The sequence below is a fragment of the Lichenostomus cassidix genome, unplaced genomic scaffold, assembly GCF_008360975.1.
Source record: "Lichenostomus cassidix isolate B80296 unplaced genomic scaffold, HeHo_3.0 HiC_scaffold_33, whole genome shotgun sequence".
NCBI lineage: Eukaryota > Metazoa > Chordata > Aves > Passeriformes > Meliphagidae > Lichenostomus > Lichenostomus cassidix.
In genome coordinates, this window is record NW_028147632.1 from 575,380 (window position 1) to 595,149 (window position 19,770).

Genomic DNA, 19,770 nt, shown 5'->3' on the forward strand with positions numbered 1-19,770 from the left:
CTATTTTCGCGGGGCTGTTTTTCTATGGGGTTTGGAGGTTCTGGGGGGTCTCAGGGGGGTCTCAGCGCCTTTCTTGGGGTTCGCTGTGTACCGTGTCGGTGTTCAGCTGCCTCCCAGTGTCCCCAGAGCGGGGTGACACTTGGGGACTGTAGTGGTTTTGATTGGCCCAGAACATCAGCAAGGTATCTTTAACATCTAAGAGAAATTTAAACCCCTCAGTAGCTGGTGTAGTAAGCCTGAAGAAGTGTCTGAGGGGTGAGGAGTGGCACAAAGATGGCTCCTGTGTGTCCTGAGTGAACGTTCTGGACGTTTTTTATCCAGTCCAGCAGAGCCAATCTCTGATGGCTCTGAAAGTGATGGACATGCTGGTGGCCAGGTTTGGGTCAATTAGAGGTTGTAGTTACGCCTCTGTGAAAACATATTTAAGAAAAAGTCAAAACAAAAGTAGGCACACACTTCTTTTTAGCTAGCAGCAAACAGGAATGGTTAAAAAGAAATTTTAGAGTTGGTCACACCACCTAGAAACGAAAATTGTAACAGTCAGAAATGTCCTTTTAATATTAAATTTTAATTAATTTTATTATTTTGATTAAGTATACATAATTTTTAATCGGTTTCACATCAGTTAAACTTTGATTTTAATTGGATTTGATCCCATTTAGCTAATTTGATTTTATTTTTGATTAAGTTTAGTAAATTTTAATGGATTCGATTTGACTTAGTAAATTTGGATCAATTTAGTTTAATTGGTTTAATGAACTTTTATATATTTTATTAAAATTTTATTTACTTTAAAATAAATTTTAATTATTAAGAACAGTTGTTAAAGTGAAATTTTTATGAAAAGAAGTTATAAAAATTATCGTAAAAAAAAAAATACCAGTAGATTTCACTGAGCTATCAAATGACAGAGAATAAGTGTCTGCTTGTAATAGTGGAGCAGCTCACCCACTGAGTAAAAACATTCTCATCTGCCCGAGCAACAGCTCAGTGAATAAACATCTTTTAGAAGGTATCATTCCACGCTTTGGTTTAATAAATACTACAGACTTTGATCAGGGCATGCATTTTACATCCAGAATAATAAAGAATTTAGCTGAAGCCTTAAAGACACGGTGGGACTACCACACCCCACAGCATCCACAGAACTCGGGCAGGGTGAAAGAATGAATAGTACCATAAAAGCTCATCTTACTAAAAGGTTATGGGTCAAGTGCCTTCCTTTGGCTCTGTTGAACATCAGAAAGGGGCTACTGACTCAAAGCATTCCTCTGGAATTTGTGATACCGAAAATAAAACCAGGTGACAAAGTGTTGACAAAAAACATGAAAAGAAACATCTCTAACCCCATATTGTAAAAGACTTTTTCTAGTTCTTGAACCACAGAGACGGCGATTCAAACAGCAGAAAAGGATGGACACATGTATTCTGAGTAAAAGGAGCAATTCAAACTAAAAACTAGATGGTTCCCTGCGTTCCTAGAGAGCTGAAGTTACAACTCCAGAGGGAGAATTGACATCAAGAGTCGCCAGGATCTCCTGTTTAGAGGATGAGTGCCCTTTGTTTGTACAGTATCTTGTTATTCCTCTGTTTGTATAGTTATCGCCACTTGTCTTTATTATTGTCTTTGTATGCACACCTTTATTTGTATAATTTGTCATTACTACACGGAGAAGTGGTATTACCATTGCAGAGGAGGCTACCCACCAAAAGGATTATGTAGAGAATGTGTAAAAGAAGAACATTGCATTGCTCAGAATATTTTAAAAGATGCAGTAAAATTAGGGATAATAGAATTAGATACCCCACAGTGGTGGGAACTATTTATCTGTTGCAGTTTACAGGATGTTATAGCAGACCTTACCCTAGAGTGTCTCTACCCAGCCCGGTTCAGCGCCTCAGAGCTCCAAACCCTCTATCCCAGGGCAGACACTGCACTCTCACCGGCCGGGGAGCCATAAGGCTAGCTCTGGTTTGTCTGCTTCCACAACCGGCGGTGATAAAGGAGGCGAGGAGGGTCTGTGCATTGTGTCCATGGAAGATGTTTATTCACATGGTGCAGCAGAGGCCAACGACCTCCCCGAGGCAGTTGATCATAGTCGCTCAGCACCTTCTCCCATTGGCTCATTTTCGCGGGGCTATGTTTTGGGGCTGTTTTTATCTGGGCTTTGAAGGTTCTGGGGGGCTCAGGGGGGTTTCAACACCTTTTTTGGGGTTCAGCATGTCCATCACTTTCAGAGCCATCAGAGATTGACTGTGGTGGACTTGATGAAAAACTTCCAGAACGTTCACTCAGGATACACACAGGAGCCATCTTTGTGCCCCTCCCCACCCCTCAGACACTTCTTCAGGCTTACTACACCAGCTACTGAGGGGTTTAAATTTCTCTTAGATGTTAAAGATACCTTGCTGATGTTCTGGGCCAATCAAAACCACTAAAGTCCCCAGGTGTCACCCGCTCTGGGGGCCTTGGGAGGCAGCTGAACATCGACACGGTACACAGCGAACCCTAAAAAAGGCGCTGAGACCCCCCTGAGACCCCCAGAACCTCCAAACCCCATAGAAAAACAGCCCCGCGAAAATAGCCCCGCGAAAATGAGCCAATGGGAGAAGGCGCTGAGCGATTCTGATCCAATCCGAGCTCGCGGTGCTGATGACTCTCCAGTTCCCAGGCAGACCCGCAGCGCCCAGCGCTCCCCACCCCAACCCCACCTGCGCCCCCCCCCCTCGCCCCCAGCGCTTCCCGCCAGGCCAATTTGGGGAGGGGGCGCGTGGGGGGCGCCCAGGCCTGGCCCGGAGCCCAGCGCTGCCCCAGCCCGACCTGCCCCGGCTCCATCCCGGCTCCTCCCGCGGGATGCGACGGCGTGGGGAAAAGGGGGGGAAAGGGTGGGCGCTGGGTTTGGCGGGAGGAGGAGAAGGGATGGAGGAGGAGGAGGAGGAGGGATGAGGAGGGATACGGGAGAAAGGCCGGAGATCCGAGGAGGAGGACGAGGCGAGAGGAAGAAGGAGGAGGAGCCGCGGGAGGAGGAGGAGAGAGGAAGAGGAGGAACAGGAAGAGCTTGGAGGGAGGAAGAGGAGGAGCAGCAGAAGCAGCGCGGAGTTCTTTGTCTGTCGCGGCCCCAGGAGCATCGGCGCCCCGCATGGCGCAGGTAAGGGGAGGAGGAAGTCGCCCCAAATGTCTCGGGGGTCCCCGAGCGGCGTTTTTTCTCGGCGGGTGTTTGGAGCTCGCAGCTTCCGGGATTGAGCCCCAGATCTCGTGAAGGGTCTCTGGGAGGGTTTGATTGTGCGGAAGGAATGTTTGGATGTGGTGTAAGGCCAAAGATGAGGCGCCAATGGCCCTTTAGGGGGATATTTTGGGGGCTGCAGGTGGCCATGGCCCTGTGGCGGGGTGGGAGGGGGACATGGGGCATGGGGTCCCCCCGGGAGAGCGGTGGAGGGGAAGGGCGGGAGCCCCGGAGTGGTGTGAGCGGAGAGGTGCGATCGCGGAGCTGGGGGAGCCCCGGCAGGCTGGAGAGGGGGGAGCGTGGATAAGGGGGAAGCCTGGGATCCCTGGAAGTGCGGAGCAGAGAATGAGGGAAGAAGGTACCCCTGGGAGCCCCAAAGCCCCCGGATCATCCCTAAGTGGGACCCTGGAAAATAGGGAAGTCCGGGTGCCACGGGGGCCCCATGAGTGCAGGGAAGGGAGACCCTGGGGAGGCCAAAGTGAAAAGAGCAGAGAGGGGGAAATCCTGTTAGGGTTTTGAGGCGAATGGTGGTGGTTTGGGGATTTTATGGGGACAAAACCGTGGGAGAGTTGCAGAGCTGGAGCTGGGCAGGAGGAACCCCCAGGGCAAGGTGCTGAGCCCTTGTTTTTTCCCCAAAGCAGGATTTGTCATTGCCAAGGCGTGGCTGGATGGAGGAGGAGGAAAAGGCCCGGAGATGCTGCCCGAGGAGGAGCAAATGCAGCCCAGGGAGCTGTGAGGAGGAAAGAGCCTCACTGTGCCGGGAAGGCGGCCAGAGATGCAGCCGGAACTTGGAGCTGGGAGAGAAGCCTGAGGGCAGAGAGAAGTCCCACAAGTGTGGGGAATGTGGGAAAAGCTTCAGGTGGAGATCTGAACTGATCCGGCACCAGACGATCCACACTGGGGAAAAGCCCTGTGAGTGTGGGGAATGTGAGAAGAGCTTCAGCCAGATTTCCAACCTGATGGTGCACCAGAGGATCCACACCGGGAAAAAGCCCTACGATTGTCCTGAGTGTGGAAAGAACTTCTCTACGAACTTTCATTTGACTCAGCACCAACGGAAGCACCAGGGAGGGAAGCCCTGCGAGTGTCCTGAGTGCAGGAAGAGCTTCATTGCTGCTCCAACTCCATATCCAGTGGGAAGATCTGCATTGGATGATCCCCAGTGATCCCCGTTGGGCAGAATCCTAGTGATCCCTATTCCAGGTGATCCCTGTCAGGTGAGGGGAATGTTTTTTAAATGGTCAAATTTTACTTCTTCTCTTGCTCCGAGTTTGTTAGCAATAAATTCAATTTACATTGCCAATTGCGAGCCTTTTTTGTGCACAAAGGTGTTTGATGAGGGATCTCTTAGCCAGGTCCTTCTATCAACTCAGGAAGCCTTGGTTCAATTTTCTCTCCCCATGGCGGCTGTGCAGGGCAGTGAGAGAGCAGCTCTGCTGGGTGCCTGGCATGGGGCCAGCGTCACCCCACTGCAATGTGCCATGGCCTCGTGTGGCCCTGTGCTCTGGAGCCAGCGCTGCTGTTTCTTTTTCCTTCCTGATGATTTTCTCTTTTGCATCAAAGGCTTGTGAAGTGTCCCCGCTGTCCCTGGCGTCCCCTGGGCGCCGGCAGCCTCGTCCCTTGGCCTGCTCCCCCTGGGCCGTTGCAGGGCGGCTGGCGGAGGCTGGGAGCTGCCGTGGGGGCCGTGGGGCTGCCCCGGGGGCTGCGTGCCGAGGCGGGGCCGGGAGGTGCGGAGAACTTGGTCGCTATTTGCAGAGCAATGGCGCCTTGGGCCCGGGCCCGTTGCAGGGCTGTTCCTCATGTGCGGCTTTGGCCTCGGCCAGCCCGGGGGGCACTGAGAGCGCGGGGCTTGGGCTGTGCGCTGTGCAGAGCCCGCGCCTCGCTGCCCTTGGCTGGCTGTGCTGTCACTCGCAATTGTCCCAGCGCAATTGCTGCCTGGTGCCAGCGAGTGGGGACAAGGCCGGTGCCGGTGTCGCCCCCAGGCAGGCAGGCAGGGCTTTAGTGGGGCAGCAGCGGCGCCATGGTGGGAGCGTGTGTGCGGCCCGGGAGCGGCGGCAGCGGGCGGAGCCCGGGGAGGTGGCGGCGGAGCTCGGAAAGGCTGTCCCAGCGCAGGTGGGAGCCGCGCTGGCTTGTGCCGGGGCTCGGAGCTCGCTGCAGACGGATGGAGGGGGCGGCAGGGGGGCTGTGGCGGCTTCGTTCTCCCCTCTCCCTCCCTCGCTGTGGCGCCGTGTTGCCGCTGGCCTGAGGCCGCTGAGGGAGCGGCTGCCCGCGGTCTCCTTGCCACTGCTGCCTCGGCAGGAGGCGGTGCCGGAGCAGCGCTGGCTCGTCCCGCTTGCTGTCGGCAGCACAGACGTGGTTCTCCTGTCTCCGGGTCGCTGCACTTGGGTCACCGCCGAGCTCCGCCGCCTCCGAGCTCTGCCGCCTCACGGCGCTCCGCCCGCTGCCGCTCCCGAGACCCTCACTGACCCTCCAGCAATGGCGGTACAGGGGGCGACACGGGGAGGGTGCTTCTTCCCTCTCTGACCAATCACCGCGCGAGAGTTAGGAGTGACAGCATATTCATCTAATGGAAGTGAGGTGGGAGAGCTCTGCACACGCACAGAATCGCCCCAGTCGCTCCAGGCACAATCCCGGGGTTGTGGCAGAAATTCTCTTTTCGGCTCCTCAGCCCTGCAGTGTCCCAGCCCGGGCAGGAGGACAAAGAATCGCTGCTGCCCTAAACCGGCGGGAGCTTGGTGTGACCTGGAGCTGAAGGTCCAGTTCGGTGTGAGCTGTGGCGGAGGCCGGGATGGAGAAGGGACTCCCCTGCAGCCCTGGTAGGAGCTTCCACTGACAGAGGTGCCACTGTCCCTGCAGTGTCTCTGGACACACTTGCTATCTGTAGAGGCAAATCCCAATGCGCCCATGGGATGGGCTCCAGGGCAAGGGGACACCTGGGATCTGCTCCTGACGGATCCCTGCAGACTCCACAGGGAGCTGCTGCTGGCAGCACAACTCTGCCCAGCACAGGCTTGATTGCCTTGATTTTATCCCTCAGCCCCAGCGGGTATTGACTTCCTCTTGAGGGAGAACACCAAATTGCCTGCTGTTGCCCAAGAAGCTGCAGGCCCTGCAGGGCTCATCCCTGCTCCCAGCTCTGGGCTCCTGAGCACAGCAAGGAGCTGTTGGGGCTGTTGGAGGGAGTGCAGAGGAGGCCATGGAGATGCTGCAAGGGCTGCAGTCCCTCTGCTCTGAGGAAAGGCTGAGAGAGTTGCGGGTGCTCAGCCTGCAGAGGCTCATGGCCATTCCTTGGGTCATTGGGGGCCACAGGCATGGATGGAGACATTGTGGGGGACAATGCCATTGGTGGGAACAGGCTGGGGACACAGCCGTGGGTGTGGACATGGTGGGACATGGCCAGTGACATGTGGGGACAGGGCCATGGAGGTGCCACGGGGGAAACTTCCAGGGGATGTGGAGGATGTTTGAGGGAGCTGAGGGCTCCTGGCAGGGACTTGGGGGTCACTGAGGGCTTTGGGAACCCCAAGCTGAGCAGCTCTGGCTGTGCTGGGAGACCTGGCAGAGGCTCTGGGGCAGCTGATCAAGCTGATCCCCTGAGCTGGATGGACCCCCAGGCAGGCATTGGGCTCCTGGAAGGGAATGAACGTCCTTGTCCCCAGAAACGAAATCCCAACACCCCAGGGTGTCAGGGGCAGCTGAGAGGCCACAGCAGGGAGGGGAAAGGCAGACAGAGCTGTCCCCCTCCAAAACTACATCCCAAAATTCCCCAAACTCAGGGATTCCTCCCAGAACAAAGCTGCCAGGAGCTGCCCAAATTGAGTGAAAGGGGGGTTGGGACACCCAGACTGAGCAGGAAGGGCTGGGAATTCCCAAAACCAAGCACGGGGCAGGAGGGTTGGGTTTGGGGGACAATGAAGATGGGGCAGAAGAGCAGGGCAAAAGAGGGAGCTCAGATCCTGAAAGAGAGCAGGAGGGGGATGGGACACCCAAATTGAGTATGGAAGGGTCTGTGGGTTGGGGAAATGGTGGGAAAGGGGAGGAAAACGTGGGGTTAGAATGCAAGAAAGGTAGTTCCCTGTCCAGCAGCACTCGATCCCTGGAGCAATTCCCTGCGGCTTGAGTGAAGGGTAGATCCACACTGGGGGAATCCCCAAGTCCCCTGCCCACCCCAGCGTGTCCATCTCGCTGGTGCCCTCGAGCTCCCAGCCCGACCCGGCCGCCTGCTGTGCTCCGTGATGGATTTCTACCCTGCGCAGGTGCAGCTGAGGTGGTTCCAGGGCCAGCAGGAGCTCTCGGAGCAAGTGATGACCACCGACCTGCTCCCCAACGGGGACTGGACCTACAAGCTGCTGGTGCTGCTGGAAACGCCCCCCCGGCGCGGGGTCACCTCCAGCTGCCAGGTGGAGCACGTCAGCCTGGAGCAGCCCCTGAGGCAGCACTGGGGTACGGCCAGAGCCCACAGCGCCGGGGAGAGCGGGGGAGGCACTGGGGGGCCTGGCAGGGGGATTGGGCTGTGCTGGGGGGAACTGGGAGGGAGTTGGAGAGAGGCTAGTTTATACTGGGAGAGGGGCTTGGGGCTAGTTTATACTAGGAGGGCTGGGAAGGGGCTGGAAGGATGTTGGGGAGGGTGGGATGGTTCTGGGGGTGCTGGGGGCGCTGGGAGGGAGTTTGGAGGTGCTGGGGGGAACTGGGAGGGAGTTGGAGTGAGGCTGGAGGGGCTGGAAGGATATTGGGGATGGAAAAGCAAAGGTTGCAATGAGGTTGGTTGTGCTGGGAAGAGACTGGGAGGGACCTTGGTGAGTCCTGGTGGGGCTGGGAAGGGACTGGGAGAGGGTTTGGGGGTCCTGGGGCGGTGGGGAGCAACTGGGAGGGGTTGTGGGGTGCTGAGAGGGACGGGAGGGGCTTTGGTGTGTGCTGGGGAGGCTGGGAACGGATTGGGAGGAGGTTTCAGGGGCTCCTGGGAGGGCTGGGACCGACTGGGAGGGTGCTTGGAGGGGCTTGGGGTGTCGGTGAGAGGTTTTTGGGGGTCCTGAGCTCTGCTGACCCCCCAGAGATGCCGCCGGACGCTGCCCGCAGCAAGATGCTGACGGGGATCGGGGGCTTCGTGTTGGGCTTCGTCTTCCTGGCGCTGGGGCTCGGCTTCTACCTGCGCAAGAAGGTGAGGGGGGGTCCCGGGGGTCGTGTCCCCCCTGCCCCGGAGCGGCTGTGCTCCCCCCGGGGCCCCCCAGCCCGGTGTCACCCCCTTTTCTTTGCCCATAGAGCTCCTGAGCCGCCGCCGGCTGCAGCCCCTCCCCGTGGCCTCGGGCCCGGCCGGGACCCCCCGCTCTGTCCCCACGCTGATTTTGGGGTGTCGTGTGTCCCCCCAGCCCTGCTGTCACTCTGACCCCAACTGGCTGCTCCCAGTGCTCCCAATAAAGCTTCCCAGTTGGCTCCGGTCGCGTTTCTTTGGGAGCACTGGGGAGGGACATGGGGGGACCCCGCGGTGGGGCTGTGACTGGGGGGCAGACCTGACCCCGGAATGGATCGGGAATGAGGACCCCCGTGTGTCCCCAAGTGTCACCCAGCTCTGGGGGGCCTGGGGAGGCAGCTGATCCCCGACAAAGCACACAGCGAACCCCCAAAAAGGCGCTGAGACACCCTGAGCCCCCCAGAATCTCCAAACCCCATAGAAAAACAGCCCCCAAAAATAGCCCCGCGAAAATGAGCCAATGGGAGAAGGCGCTGAGCGATTCTGATCCAATCCGAGCTCGCGGCGCTGATGACTCTCCAGTTCCCAGGCAGACCCGCAGCGCCCAGCGCTCCCCACCCCAACCCCACCTGCGCTCCCCCCTCGCCCCCAGCGCTTCCCGCCAAGGCCAATTTGGGGAGGGGGCGCGTGGGGGGCGCCCAGGCCTGGCCTGGAGCCCAGTGCTGCCCCAGCCCGGCCTGCCCCGGCTCCTCCTGCGGCATGCGACGGCGTGGGGAAAAGGGGGGAAAGGGTGGGCGCTGGGCTTGGGGGGAGGAGGCGAAGGGATGGAGGAGGAGGAGGAGGGATGAGGAAGGAGCGGCAGAAAGGCCGGAGATGCGAGGAGGAGGACGCGGGAGGAGGAGGAAGAGGAGGAGCAGGAAGAGGTTGGAGAGAGGAAGAGGAAGAGCAGCAGAAGAAGCGCGGAGCTCTTTGTCTGTTGCGGCCCCGGGAGCATCGGCACCCCGCATGGCGCAGGTGAGGGGGAGGAGGAAGTCGCCCCAAATGTCTCGGGGGTACCCGAGCGGCGTTTTTTCTCGGCGGGTGTTTGGAGCTCGCAGCTTCCGGGATTGAGCCCGAAATCTCGTGAAGGGTCTCTGGGAGGGTTTGATTGTGCGGGGGGAAGGTTTGGATGTGGCGGAAGGCCAAAGCTGAGGCGCCAGTGGTCCTTTGGGGGATATTTTGGGGTCTGCAGGTGGCCATGGCCCGGTGTCGGGGTGGGAGGGGGACATGGGGCATGGGGTCCCCCCGGGAGAGCGGTGGAGGGGAAGGGCGGGAGCCCCGGAGTGGGGTGAGCGGAGAGGGGCGATCCCGGAGCTGGGGGAGCCCCGGCAGGCTGGAGAGGGGGGAGCGTGGATAAGGGGGAAGCCTGGGATCCCTGGAAGCGCGGAGCAGAGAATGAGGGGAGAAGGGAGCCCTGGGACCCCCAAAGCCCCCGGATCATCCCTAAGCAGGACCCTGTATAATAGGGAAGCCCGGGAGGCACGGGAGCCCCGTGAGTGCCCCTGAGGAGGCCAAAGTGAAAAGAGCAGAGTGGGGGAAATGCTGAGAGGGTTTTGAGGTGAATGGTGGTGGTTTTGGGGTTTTATGGACACAAAACCCTGGGAGAGTTGCAGAGCTGGAGCTGTGCAGGAGAAACCCCCAGGGCAAGGCGCTGAGCCCTTGTTTTTCCCCCAGAGCAGGATTTGTCATTGCCAAGGCGTGGCCGGATGGAGGAGGAGGAAAAGGCCTGGAGATGCAGCCGGAGCTCGGAGCTGGGGGAGAAGCCTGAGGGCAGAGAGAAGCCCCACAAGTGTGGGGAATGTGGGATAAGCTTCAGGTGGAGATCTCAGCTTATCCGGCACCAGAGGATCCACACTGGGGAAAAGCCCTATGAGTGTGAGGAATGTGGGAAGAGCTTCAGTGTTAGCTCCGCCCTGATCCAGCACAAGAAGATCCACACCGGGGAGAGGCCCTATCAGTGTGGGAAGTGTGGGAAGAGGTTCCAGACCAGCTCCCATCTCCTCGTGCATGAGCGCATTCACACTCAGGAGAGGCCCTTCCGCTGCCCTGACTGTGGGAAGGACTTCAACCGAAATGACTCTCTCATCAGGCACAGGCGCATCCACACTGGGGAAAAGCCCTATGAGTGTGGAAAGTGTGGGAAAAGCTTTAGCCGAATGTCACACCTGATGCAGCACCAGGTGATCCACACTGGGGAAAAGCCCTATGATTGCGAGGAATGTGGGAAGAGCTTCAGCCACAGCTCCCACCTGATCCAGCACAAGAAGATCCACACCGGGGAGAGGCCCTATGAGTGTCCCACGTGTGGGAAGAGGTTTCACACCAGCTCCAATCTCCTCCTCCATGAGCGCATTCACACCCAGGAGAGGCCCTTCCGCTGCCCTGACTGTGGGAAGGGCTTCAAGCACAACTCCAACCTCGTCACCCACCGGCTCATCCACACTGGGGAAAAGCCTTACGAGTGTGGGGAGTGTGGGAAGAGCTTCAGCCAGATGTCCACCCTGATGCAGCACCAGGTGATCCACACTGGGGAAAAGCATTACGATTGTGGGGAATGTGGGAAGAGCTTCAGCCGCAGCTCCAACCTGATCCAGCACAAGAAGATTCACACTGGGGAGAGGCCCTATCAGTGTTCCAAGTGTGGGAAGAGCTTCTCCAGGAGCTCTCTCTTGACTCAGCACCAACAGAGGCACCCGTGAGGGAAGCCCTGCGAGTGTCCCGAGTGCAGGAAGAGCTTCATTGCTGCTCCAACTCCATCCCCAGTGGGAAGATCTGCAGTGGATGATCCCCAGTGACCCCAGCTGTGCAGAGCCCTGGTGATCCATGTGGCAAAGACACCTGGCTGGTGCCTCCACACCCTCCTGGCTCCCCGTGGGCACCTGGATGAAGGCAGGGCCAGGAATGTCCATCGGAATTCCTGGGGAGAGCGGATCTGTTGACTTTCCACCCCAGAAAATGTCACCTTTTGTGTTCAGTTACATCATCTCTTGGCATGAGGCAACACTGGATGGCCTTGGAGGTCTTTTGCAGCCTCAGTGATTCCATGATTCTGATTTTCTCTCATCCAAGGGCATCTTCCACAGCCAAATGGTTCTGGACTGAGCCAAAGAGCAAGATTTTGGGGTGGAAACCTCCAAAAAACATTCTTCCCTTCCACCCAACCATGTTGATCCTCAGCGGGCACAGACATGTAAATCCTTTTCTTTCGGGCTTGGTTTTGTTTTCATTTCAGCCTTTCAAAACACCTGAATTTGGGGTACAAATGAAGATATTGAGGTGTGACATGGGTGGGACATTGGAGTCACAACCATGGTGGGACACTGGGGACACAGTCAGGGAGGGGAATGGCAGGCAGAGCTGTCCCCGTCCAAAACTGCACCCAAAAATCCCCAAATTCAGGGATTTCTCCCAGAGAAAAGCTGCCAGGAGCTGCCTGAATGGAGGGAAAGGGGCATTGGGACATTTAAAAGAGTTGAATTGGGTTTGACACCCCTGGAATTGGGTTTGGTCCTCCTGGAACTGGATTGGATTGACTGGGAATTGGGTTGGATTTACCTGCAATTTGGTTTGATCCACCTGGAACTGGATTTGGTTTACCTGGAATGGGGTTGAATCGACCTGGAATTGGGTTTGACCCCCCTGGAATTTGTTTTGACTCACCTGGAGCTGGGTTTGATCAATCTGGAATTCAGTTTGATTTACCTGGAATTGGGTTGGATTTACGTTGGATTTACCCGTAAAGATTTTATTGTTTTGGCTCATTATACTCAGGCTGTGCTCCAAAAACAAAAGCAAGCACTGATAATTCTGGCTCTGGGCTTGGGAGGTCCCAGGGATCTTTTGAATTATTCACTTCTGAGAGCCAAAATCTTTTCCAAGGTGTTCCACCACAATTCCCAGTGGCTCAGGGAGGAGTCACTGCCAATTTTCCTGAACAGATCAGTGATGTGAGCCAAGGATGGCCCAGCTGCTAGTGAGGAGTCACAGTCATGGAGCTGCTAAATCAGGATCCCAAAATTCCCTCTGGGACAGAGCCTGAGGTCTGTGGGACACAGGTGGGACAGAAGGGTTTGGGACACCAGAGGAGCCACTGACTGAGCTCGGTCCTGTTGTACAGTGGAACAGGAAATTACCTTTGAAATTCAAAATCCTGCTGTGCTTCTGTTGGGCTCCAAAATCAGAAACACTCCAAACAATCACAAGAAGTTTATTCTAGCCTGGCTATGTTTAAAGACAAGCCTGACTGAGAACCCAGATTGGAAACAACACAGAAAGAAGTAACTTTTTTTTTTCAACAGAAGATGCATTGCAGGATTTGCAGTGACCACCCTGAATGAGGTTATTTAATCTAATGCTCTGCTCTGCCATGAGTTGTTTCAGCACAGAAGGACTAAATGGTTGCTTTAACATGGACATTGCAACTGAGGGAAAGAAAAGTAAAGATCTGGAGGGATTGTAAGTGTGGTTTGCCTTAGTGCACTGTGAGCAGTGAGAGCTTTGTTATCAGCAGAGTTCATGTTGATCTAAGACTACAGGAAGAGCAAAACCAGCTGAAGTTTCCGTTCTGCACTGCAGAGCACAACAGAGAACCAAACAGGATGAAAATAATGAAATTATTTGGCTCCCAGGGCCAAAAACAGCCGCAGAGAAAAGGAGCACATGTTTTGGTTTCCTGACAAGAGATCACTCTACCAGTTATTAAACCTGAGCATGGTGCGAGAGTTTGTCAGTGAACTGAAGTGTTAAATTCTAGACAGGTTCTAAGACAGGAATTAACTCCAAAATGACTGAAATTGTTCCTTCAAAGACTCAGAAGTGTGGCACATGTAGAAGAAATAACCCCAATACTGTGAATAAAGTGTTGGGGTTCTCAAATCTGGAAATTCCCCACGAGGTTTTTGGTAAATTGACTTCACAGCATTCCTGTCTTTTAATTGGCTTTTAATTGGTGCCATTTCCAGATGGCCTGAAGTGTTTCCCTGCAAAAGAAGTAAAGAAAATATTGCTAAATCAAATAATTCCACACTTTGGAGCTCCTCAGGAATGTCCTCAGCCAGAGCATCCCATTTTATAGCAAGAACAGTGGGACAAGTCTTTAGGAATTCCGTGCGATTTACCCACTCCACATTGGTTACAGAAATGGAAAAAGGATGAATTCTATTTTCAATGTATAACTGAGTAAAATCTGTCAGGAATCCTCACTGGTTTGGGTACAAGAGATTTCAATTCTTTGTTGAGAATAAAGAGCCAACCCAGGGACAAAGGAAGGAATGAAGTTGTGTCGTCAGCTACTTTATTTTTTGCTTCCTCAAACTCAACCACACCAGGGATAAAGGTGAGCCAGAGTTCAATAACTCCCTCCTATTTTTGGGTAAAACATTTACCGTGGGCATTTGTCTAGGGCTGGACACAGCAGGGCAGGAATTCCAGCAGGACTCAGGAGCACCTCAAGGGCTCTGCCCTGACTCCTCTCCAGCCCAAGGGGAAAGGACTCTGCCAGCTGTTGTCACCCAGAGCCACACGGTGACGCTGGGCAGCATTTCATGGGGGATTTATTCTGGAATTAAAAATGCTCCAGGTCTGTGGAGAACGGAATTATTGTGTGGACAATGGGATTTTTGTCCCAAAACCCAATGGGGTTGGGGAAAAGGAATAACTTCTTAAAATGTATCTGCAGTTGGATACACTTTAAAAACTGATGTTGGGTATATTGTAATTGAAGTTGGGTACATTTTAATTGAACTTAGATACATTGTGATTGAAGATGGATATGTTGTAATTGAACTTGGATACACTGTAATTGCAACATCTGTCTGTTCTGGGTGTCTCCTGATCCCATGGCAGAGTCCTTGTGACACTTTGTGCTGGGACTGCTCCAAAAAGACACAGAATCACAAAAAAAGTGGAGATTTGATAAAGAACAGACAGTAGAAATTTTCATCTCCCCTAGAGATGCTGGATGGAGCTTAAAGATTAGCTAGCAGAGAGATAAAAGGGGATAAAGGTGTGCAAACAGGATTATAAACATAGATGAAACCAGGGCAGGAACAGAGAAAGAGAACTACAGTGAGGATTTTGCCAAGTTATGAAATGAGAAGCAATTTCGAGGAAAGCTGAGCTGTAACATCAGTGAGTGCAACCACCAGAAACTCCTTTAGACAACCCGCCAGGACCACAAAAGGACTCTGAGCAGGAGGTGAATGGATGGAAACGAGTCCCAGGGAAGGTTTATTAGTGAGAAAGTGTTCCGTAATGAATATGTGTTATCAGGCTGTAAAGTTTCACCCACACACTAGATTAAAGAAGAGATCCTCGGGGTTTGTTCAGCACTGAAAGAATAGCTGCTTTCAAATGCTTCAGATTAGAAGCATTGCTAGAAAGGTCATTTTCTGGCTGATTTTGGTAACCCCCTCAGACTTCAGAGGAATCCTTGTCCTGCTCCAGCCTGGAGTCTCTCCCAGGGGACACAACCCCTCAGAAAAGGCTGCTCAGGCGGGGATCCCCACAGGCCCACAAGTCTCGCCAGCAGAACTGCCGTGGTTCTGCGGGGACTTCCCACGGGCTCGGGGCCTCTCTCACGCATCTCCTGCTCCACCCTCTGGGCTCCTGCCGGGGCTGTGGGTGCGTCATCGCTCCATCCCGGACTCACCCACAGCGGTTCCTTCGCCTCCCGCCCAGCCCGTGAATTTCCAGGCCCATTGCGCTCCCGACGTTTGGAAGGAAGATCCGCGGAGCGCCGCTTCCCTCAGGGAAACTCTGCCATAGTCGTGCAAAGCCCGCCCCTCGCTCCCATTGGCTGATTTTCCTGCCCGGAGCCCGCCCCTCGCTCCCATTGGCTGATTCGCCGATCCGAAAGCCCGCCCTAGCTGAGATTGGCTCATTCTGCCGCCACTCCTCGTTCTCTAACTCTGATTTGTCAGAACGCGGCTGAGGGACAATCCCGCCTTGTCCCCACATCGCTTTGATTTCCCCCAAAAAGCCAAAATCTCCCCAAACCCCTTGGGCTGAGCGGAGGAACGGACGAGGTTTGGGCAGAAAACTCCCAAATCGTTGTTCCCCAGGCTGGGAAGGACAAACGGAACCAAACTGATTTGGGAGCTCCCAGCAGCTCCTCTCTGCCGGCCCAGCTGAAGGCCTCGCTGGCTGCTGGAGGCTGCACGGGCAGACTGGGAGCACTGGGAGCACTGGGAGCACTGGGAAGAGGCTCTGGCTCGGCTGAAGCCCCCGGGGCAGGGGCAGCAGGGCAAGGGACACGAAGGACACAGGGATGCTTCATAAGCATTTAATAAAAAAATAAGAATATTATAAAGAATACAACAATAACAGCAACATTGGCGCTGTACATACTGATGGAGGTCACACAACAACATCTCACAAAATCCTCTGAGTTGGAAGAGACCCACAAGGATCAACTCCAAATCCTAAGGGAATGTCACCTGTGGGTTCCAATCACAACCCTGGCAGTATTTTGCACTCTGCTCCCACAAAGGTCACATAATCATGGCAGCAGAAGTTTCAAATCTGTATCCACAGTGTTATATCAATATATACAAGATTAGTGTATAAATACAATGTTAGAAGAACAGGTAGTTCTGTATCCAGAGTGTTATAGAAATATATGCTAATATATATAAGGTCAGTGTGTAAATACAGTTTTAGAAGAACAGGTAGGTCTGCACTCACAGAGTTATATTTTAATATATATACACAAGCTCAGTGTATAAATACACTGGAAGTGCTGGAAAAACGTATTTGAAATCCCTTTCCATATCAATATATATATAAAAGGTCACTGTAGAAACATGTAGTGCAAGAAAAACAGGAAGATTCCTGGAATGGCTCCAGAGGGAGACAGGAACACCCAGCCCAGGCAGCCACAGATCAGCTTCCACATCATCCCCTCTTCCTACAGATTCATCTCCTTGAGATCAGACACTGAGGTGACTCTGCAAAGTGCACCGAGGTGACCCTGAGAGTCAGTGCAAGGCAGATGCTGCAGCTGAGGAAGGAAATCCCCGTGCTGGGGGGAAGAAGAGGCTAAGCTGTGAGTGCTCAGCACAGAGAAGGTAATTCCTCCATCCCCAGTTACAGCTCAGTTTGGGCTCTGCTGCACAGATATTGCAGGTGATCTGTGCAGGTTGTACTCCTAAACTTTCCCTCTCGCAGGAACACACACTCTCCATTGCCAAGGATCTTTAACCTGTAAGGAGGAGCAGAGAAAGAGGTTGTGCTTTGTCCTCCCCAGCAGGAGAAACAGTGCTGCCCACAAGGGACAGTCCCAGCAGCCCTGTGCCCCCAGGCCCTGCCTGTGCCCCCAAGGCCCTGCCTGTGCCCCCCAGGACTCAAGAGGAGCTGAAGTTACTGCCATCCACCCACTGCAGCCGCTGGCCCTGTCTGTGCAGCCCGAGCCAGTAATCATCATTCCTGCTGAGGCAAAACAGGAACTCCTGGCAAGGAGAGAGGAGCAAACAATGGACTCCTAGCCCAGGAGCTCCCCAGGGTCCCCTTGGCCTTCCTAAACCCCCCAAACCCCTCACTCACCATTTCCCAGTCCTTGAGCACAGCCAGGGAGGCCCCAAGCTCAGAGTCGGTGGAGTCTTAGCCTGATCCCAGCTCCCCACATCCCTCAAGAGGATGTAGCAGATCCCTCGGTACCCAACCCAGCCATGGGGACAGGCCAGCAGCACCCGAGCTGCAGGGTTAACTGGTGTAACTGGAGTCTCTCTGTGTATTCTCCCTGCAGAGGGAAATGGAGAAGGTTCAAGGGTTCCACAGGCCACAGAAAGCAGTGAGCCCGCAGTGCCCCGAGGGGTTGGGCTGAGGCTGCTGCTCCTCCCTTACCTGACACAGCAGCCAAGGACACCAGCAAAGCCACAACCAGGGCTAGGAGGACAATCAGCACCACGATAAACTTGAGGTGGGATCTGATCCACAGGCCTGGAGCTGGAAAGAGCAGTTTGTCGTGAGCATGGAGCTGTCCTGAGCAGGCCCAGCCCTCACATCTCCCACCCAACGCCCAGGGAACACAGGAGGAACCCTCAGCCTGTGTGCCACTCATTGAGCTGGCAGCAGGAGAGACAAGAGATGGGGACAGAGCCAGGGACAAGGGGCACAGACAGGGACAGGGGACAGCTATGGCTGAACTGCCCAGGGCCAGGCATGTCAGTCCCATCCACAGCTGGGGCCCAGCAGAGCACCAGGTCTCTTCCAGAGCCCTGGACACAGCCACACCCTGCCAGCCCTGTGCTCCTGGGCTCACACTGTCCCCTTCCTAGAGGCCACCCGTAAGGGTTCTTTTGAGTTTATTCCTGGTTGCTGAAGTGCTGTGGACTCCCAGCAGATCCTTCACACTCCTGTCACTGGTGCAGAATCCTTCCTCCATAACCTCACTCGCTGCACACTCACCAGTGGCACCTTTGTGCTTGGGACAAGTGGCTTCTTATACCCAAGGCAAGTGTGTCACCTTGGCTGGTGATCTATTCCGGACACAATGGACCTTCTTTAGAACCTCTTTAGTGCAGCCAGATTGCTTCTTCTCCAGCACAGAGCTGGTAGGTCTCTGATTGGAATAAACTGCACGTGGCTCCAGAGACATCAGCAGTGCTGAAAAAGCCTTTTGAAGACCAGCCTCGGAAGTTTGACAACCTGATAACAGTAGGTTAAAAGGATCACGATGAGAGGCCCCAGCTGGTCTGTGCCCTGAGGTTCCCCCACGTTCAGGAAGGCACTGCCAGCTCAGTCCTGCCCTGTCTCTGTTCCCCGGCAGCACCTGGGGACACAAACACAGTGTCAGAGAGCTCTGGGGCCAGCTCGGCCCTGCAGCCCCAACCCCTCTGGCTGTGCAGCTCCGGGCTGGGACAGGCAGGCACAGTTAGGGACAGGCAGGGACAGGCAGGGACAGTTAGGGATAATTAGGGACATGCAGGGACAGCGCCCGGGAGCTGCCGAGTGCGGGAACAGGGCAGCTGCAGATCGGGCTCAGCCTGCCTGGGGGGTAGAACCAGCAGCCCTGAGGGGCTCAGCATTATCCCCAGCATGCCCTGTGCTGAGGGTTGGAGCTCAGGGACAGCGAGCGCTGGCAATGCCGTTTGTGTCCTCTCTGGGAAGAGGACGGGGTCCCGGCAGGGAAGGTGGAACTTGCATGAACGACTGCAGCTGCCCCGGGCGACAGGACGGGACTAGGGTGCACCGCCTCCACCGAACGAGTCTTTCTTTCTGTTCCATAGAGATTTGGGTTGTGAGGGACACCCAAGGTCCTCCCGTCACACTCAGCCCCGGGCACTGACATCTGCTGGCAGCCGATGTGGCTACCAGCCCGGTGCCGCATGGCCTGGAAACAGTCCCGGGAACAGGAGAGCCACGTCTGTGCTACCCACAGCAAGCGGGACGAGCCAGCGCTGCTCCGGCACCGCCTCCTGCCGAGGCAGCAGCGGCAAGGAGACCGCGGGCAGCCGCTCCCTCAGCGGCCTCAGCGGCCTCAGGCCAGCGGCAACACGGCGCCACAGCCAGGGAGGGAGGGAGGGAGGGAGACGGGAGAAGGAAGCCGCCACAGCTCCCCTGCCGCCCACTCCATCCCCTCCATCCGCCCGCAGCGAGGCCCGAGCCCCGGCACAAGCCAGCGCGGCTCCCACCTGCGCTGGAACAGCCTCTCCGAGCTCCGCCTCCCCGGGCTCCGCCCGCTGCCGTCGCTCCCGGGCCGCACACACGCTCCCACCATGGCGCCGCTGCTGCCCCACTAAAGCCCTGCCTGCTTGCCTGCCTGCCTGCCTGAGGGCGACACCGGCGCCGGGCTTATCCCCGCTCGCTGGCACCAAGCAGCAATTGCGCTGGGACAATTCCGAGTGACAGCACAGCCAGCCAAGGGCAGCGAGGCGCGGGCTCTGCACAGCGCACAGCCCAAGCCCCGCGCTCTCAGTGCCCCCCGGGCTGGCCGAGGCCAAAGCCGCACATGAGGAACAGCCCTGCAACAGGCCCGGGCCCAAGGCGCCATTGCTCTGCAAATAGCGACCAAGTTCTCCGCACCTCCCGGCCCCGCCTCGGCACGCAGCCCCCGGGGCAGCCCCACGGCAGCTCCCAGTCTCCGCCAGCCACCCTGCAACGGCCCAGGGGGAGCAGGCCAAGGGACAAGGCTGCCGGCGCCCAGGGGACGCCAGGGACAGCGGGGGCACTTCACAAGCCTTTGGAGCAAAAGAGAAAACCATCAGGAAGAAAAAAGCAACAGCAGCGCTGGCTCCAGAGCACAGGGCCACACGAGGCCATGGCACATTGCAGTGGGGTGACGCTGGCCCCATGCCAGGCACCCAGCAGAGCTGCTCTCTC

General features: G+C 55.8%; 3 protein-coding genes, 1 long non-coding RNA gene and 1 pseudogene across 5 annotated transcripts in view; 3 read left to right on the forward strand and 2 right to left on the reverse strand.

Annotated features, from left to right (window-relative positions):
- LOC146421296 (class II histocompatibility antigen, B-L beta chain-like) overlaps nt 1–3,032 on the reverse strand; it is a gene marked incomplete at its 5' end in the record, with an annotated part of 66,397 nt that extends 63,365 nt beyond the window's left edge. The window contains one exon of the mRNA XM_085047138.1: nt 2,822–3,032. Within this exon, the coding sequence (XP_084903264.1) occupies nt 2,822–3,032 (211 nt within the window). The remainder of the gene's footprint in view (nt 1–2,821) is intronic.
- The window catches only part of LOC146421301 (uncharacterized), a 167,787-nt pseudogene that overhangs the window by 35,636 nt on the left and 112,381 nt on the right, over nt 1–19,770 (forward strand). The window lies entirely within an intron of this gene.
- LOC146421305 (uncharacterized) lies at nt 1,018–2,620 on the reverse strand. Its single transcript, XR_014848731.1, has 2 exons — nt 1,865–2,620; nt 1,018–1,538 (listed from the first exon to the last, which is right to left on the reverse strand). It is a non-coding gene; the product is annotated as an uncharacterized LOC146421305 (long non-coding RNA).
- On the forward strand, nt 7,442–8,654 carry LOC146421306 (class II histocompatibility antigen, B-L beta chain-like). The gene is made up of 3 exons (XM_085047518.1): nt 7,442–7,667; nt 8,276–8,382; nt 8,484–8,654. Exons 1-3 carry the CDS (start codon nt 7,460–7,462, stop codon nt 8,490–8,492), a joined length of 324 nt encoding a protein of 107 aa, XP_084903644.1. The 5' UTR covers nt 7,442–7,459; the 3' UTR covers nt 8,493–8,654.
- Nucleotides 9,320–11,376, forward strand: LOC146421307 (uncharacterized). The gene is made up of 2 exons (XM_085047441.1): nt 9,320–9,426; nt 10,126–11,376. Exon 2 carries the CDS (start codon nt 10,158–10,160, stop codon nt 11,148–11,150), a length of 993 nt encoding a protein of 330 aa, XP_084903567.1. The 5' UTR covers nt 9,320–9,426; nt 10,126–10,157; the 3' UTR covers nt 11,151–11,376.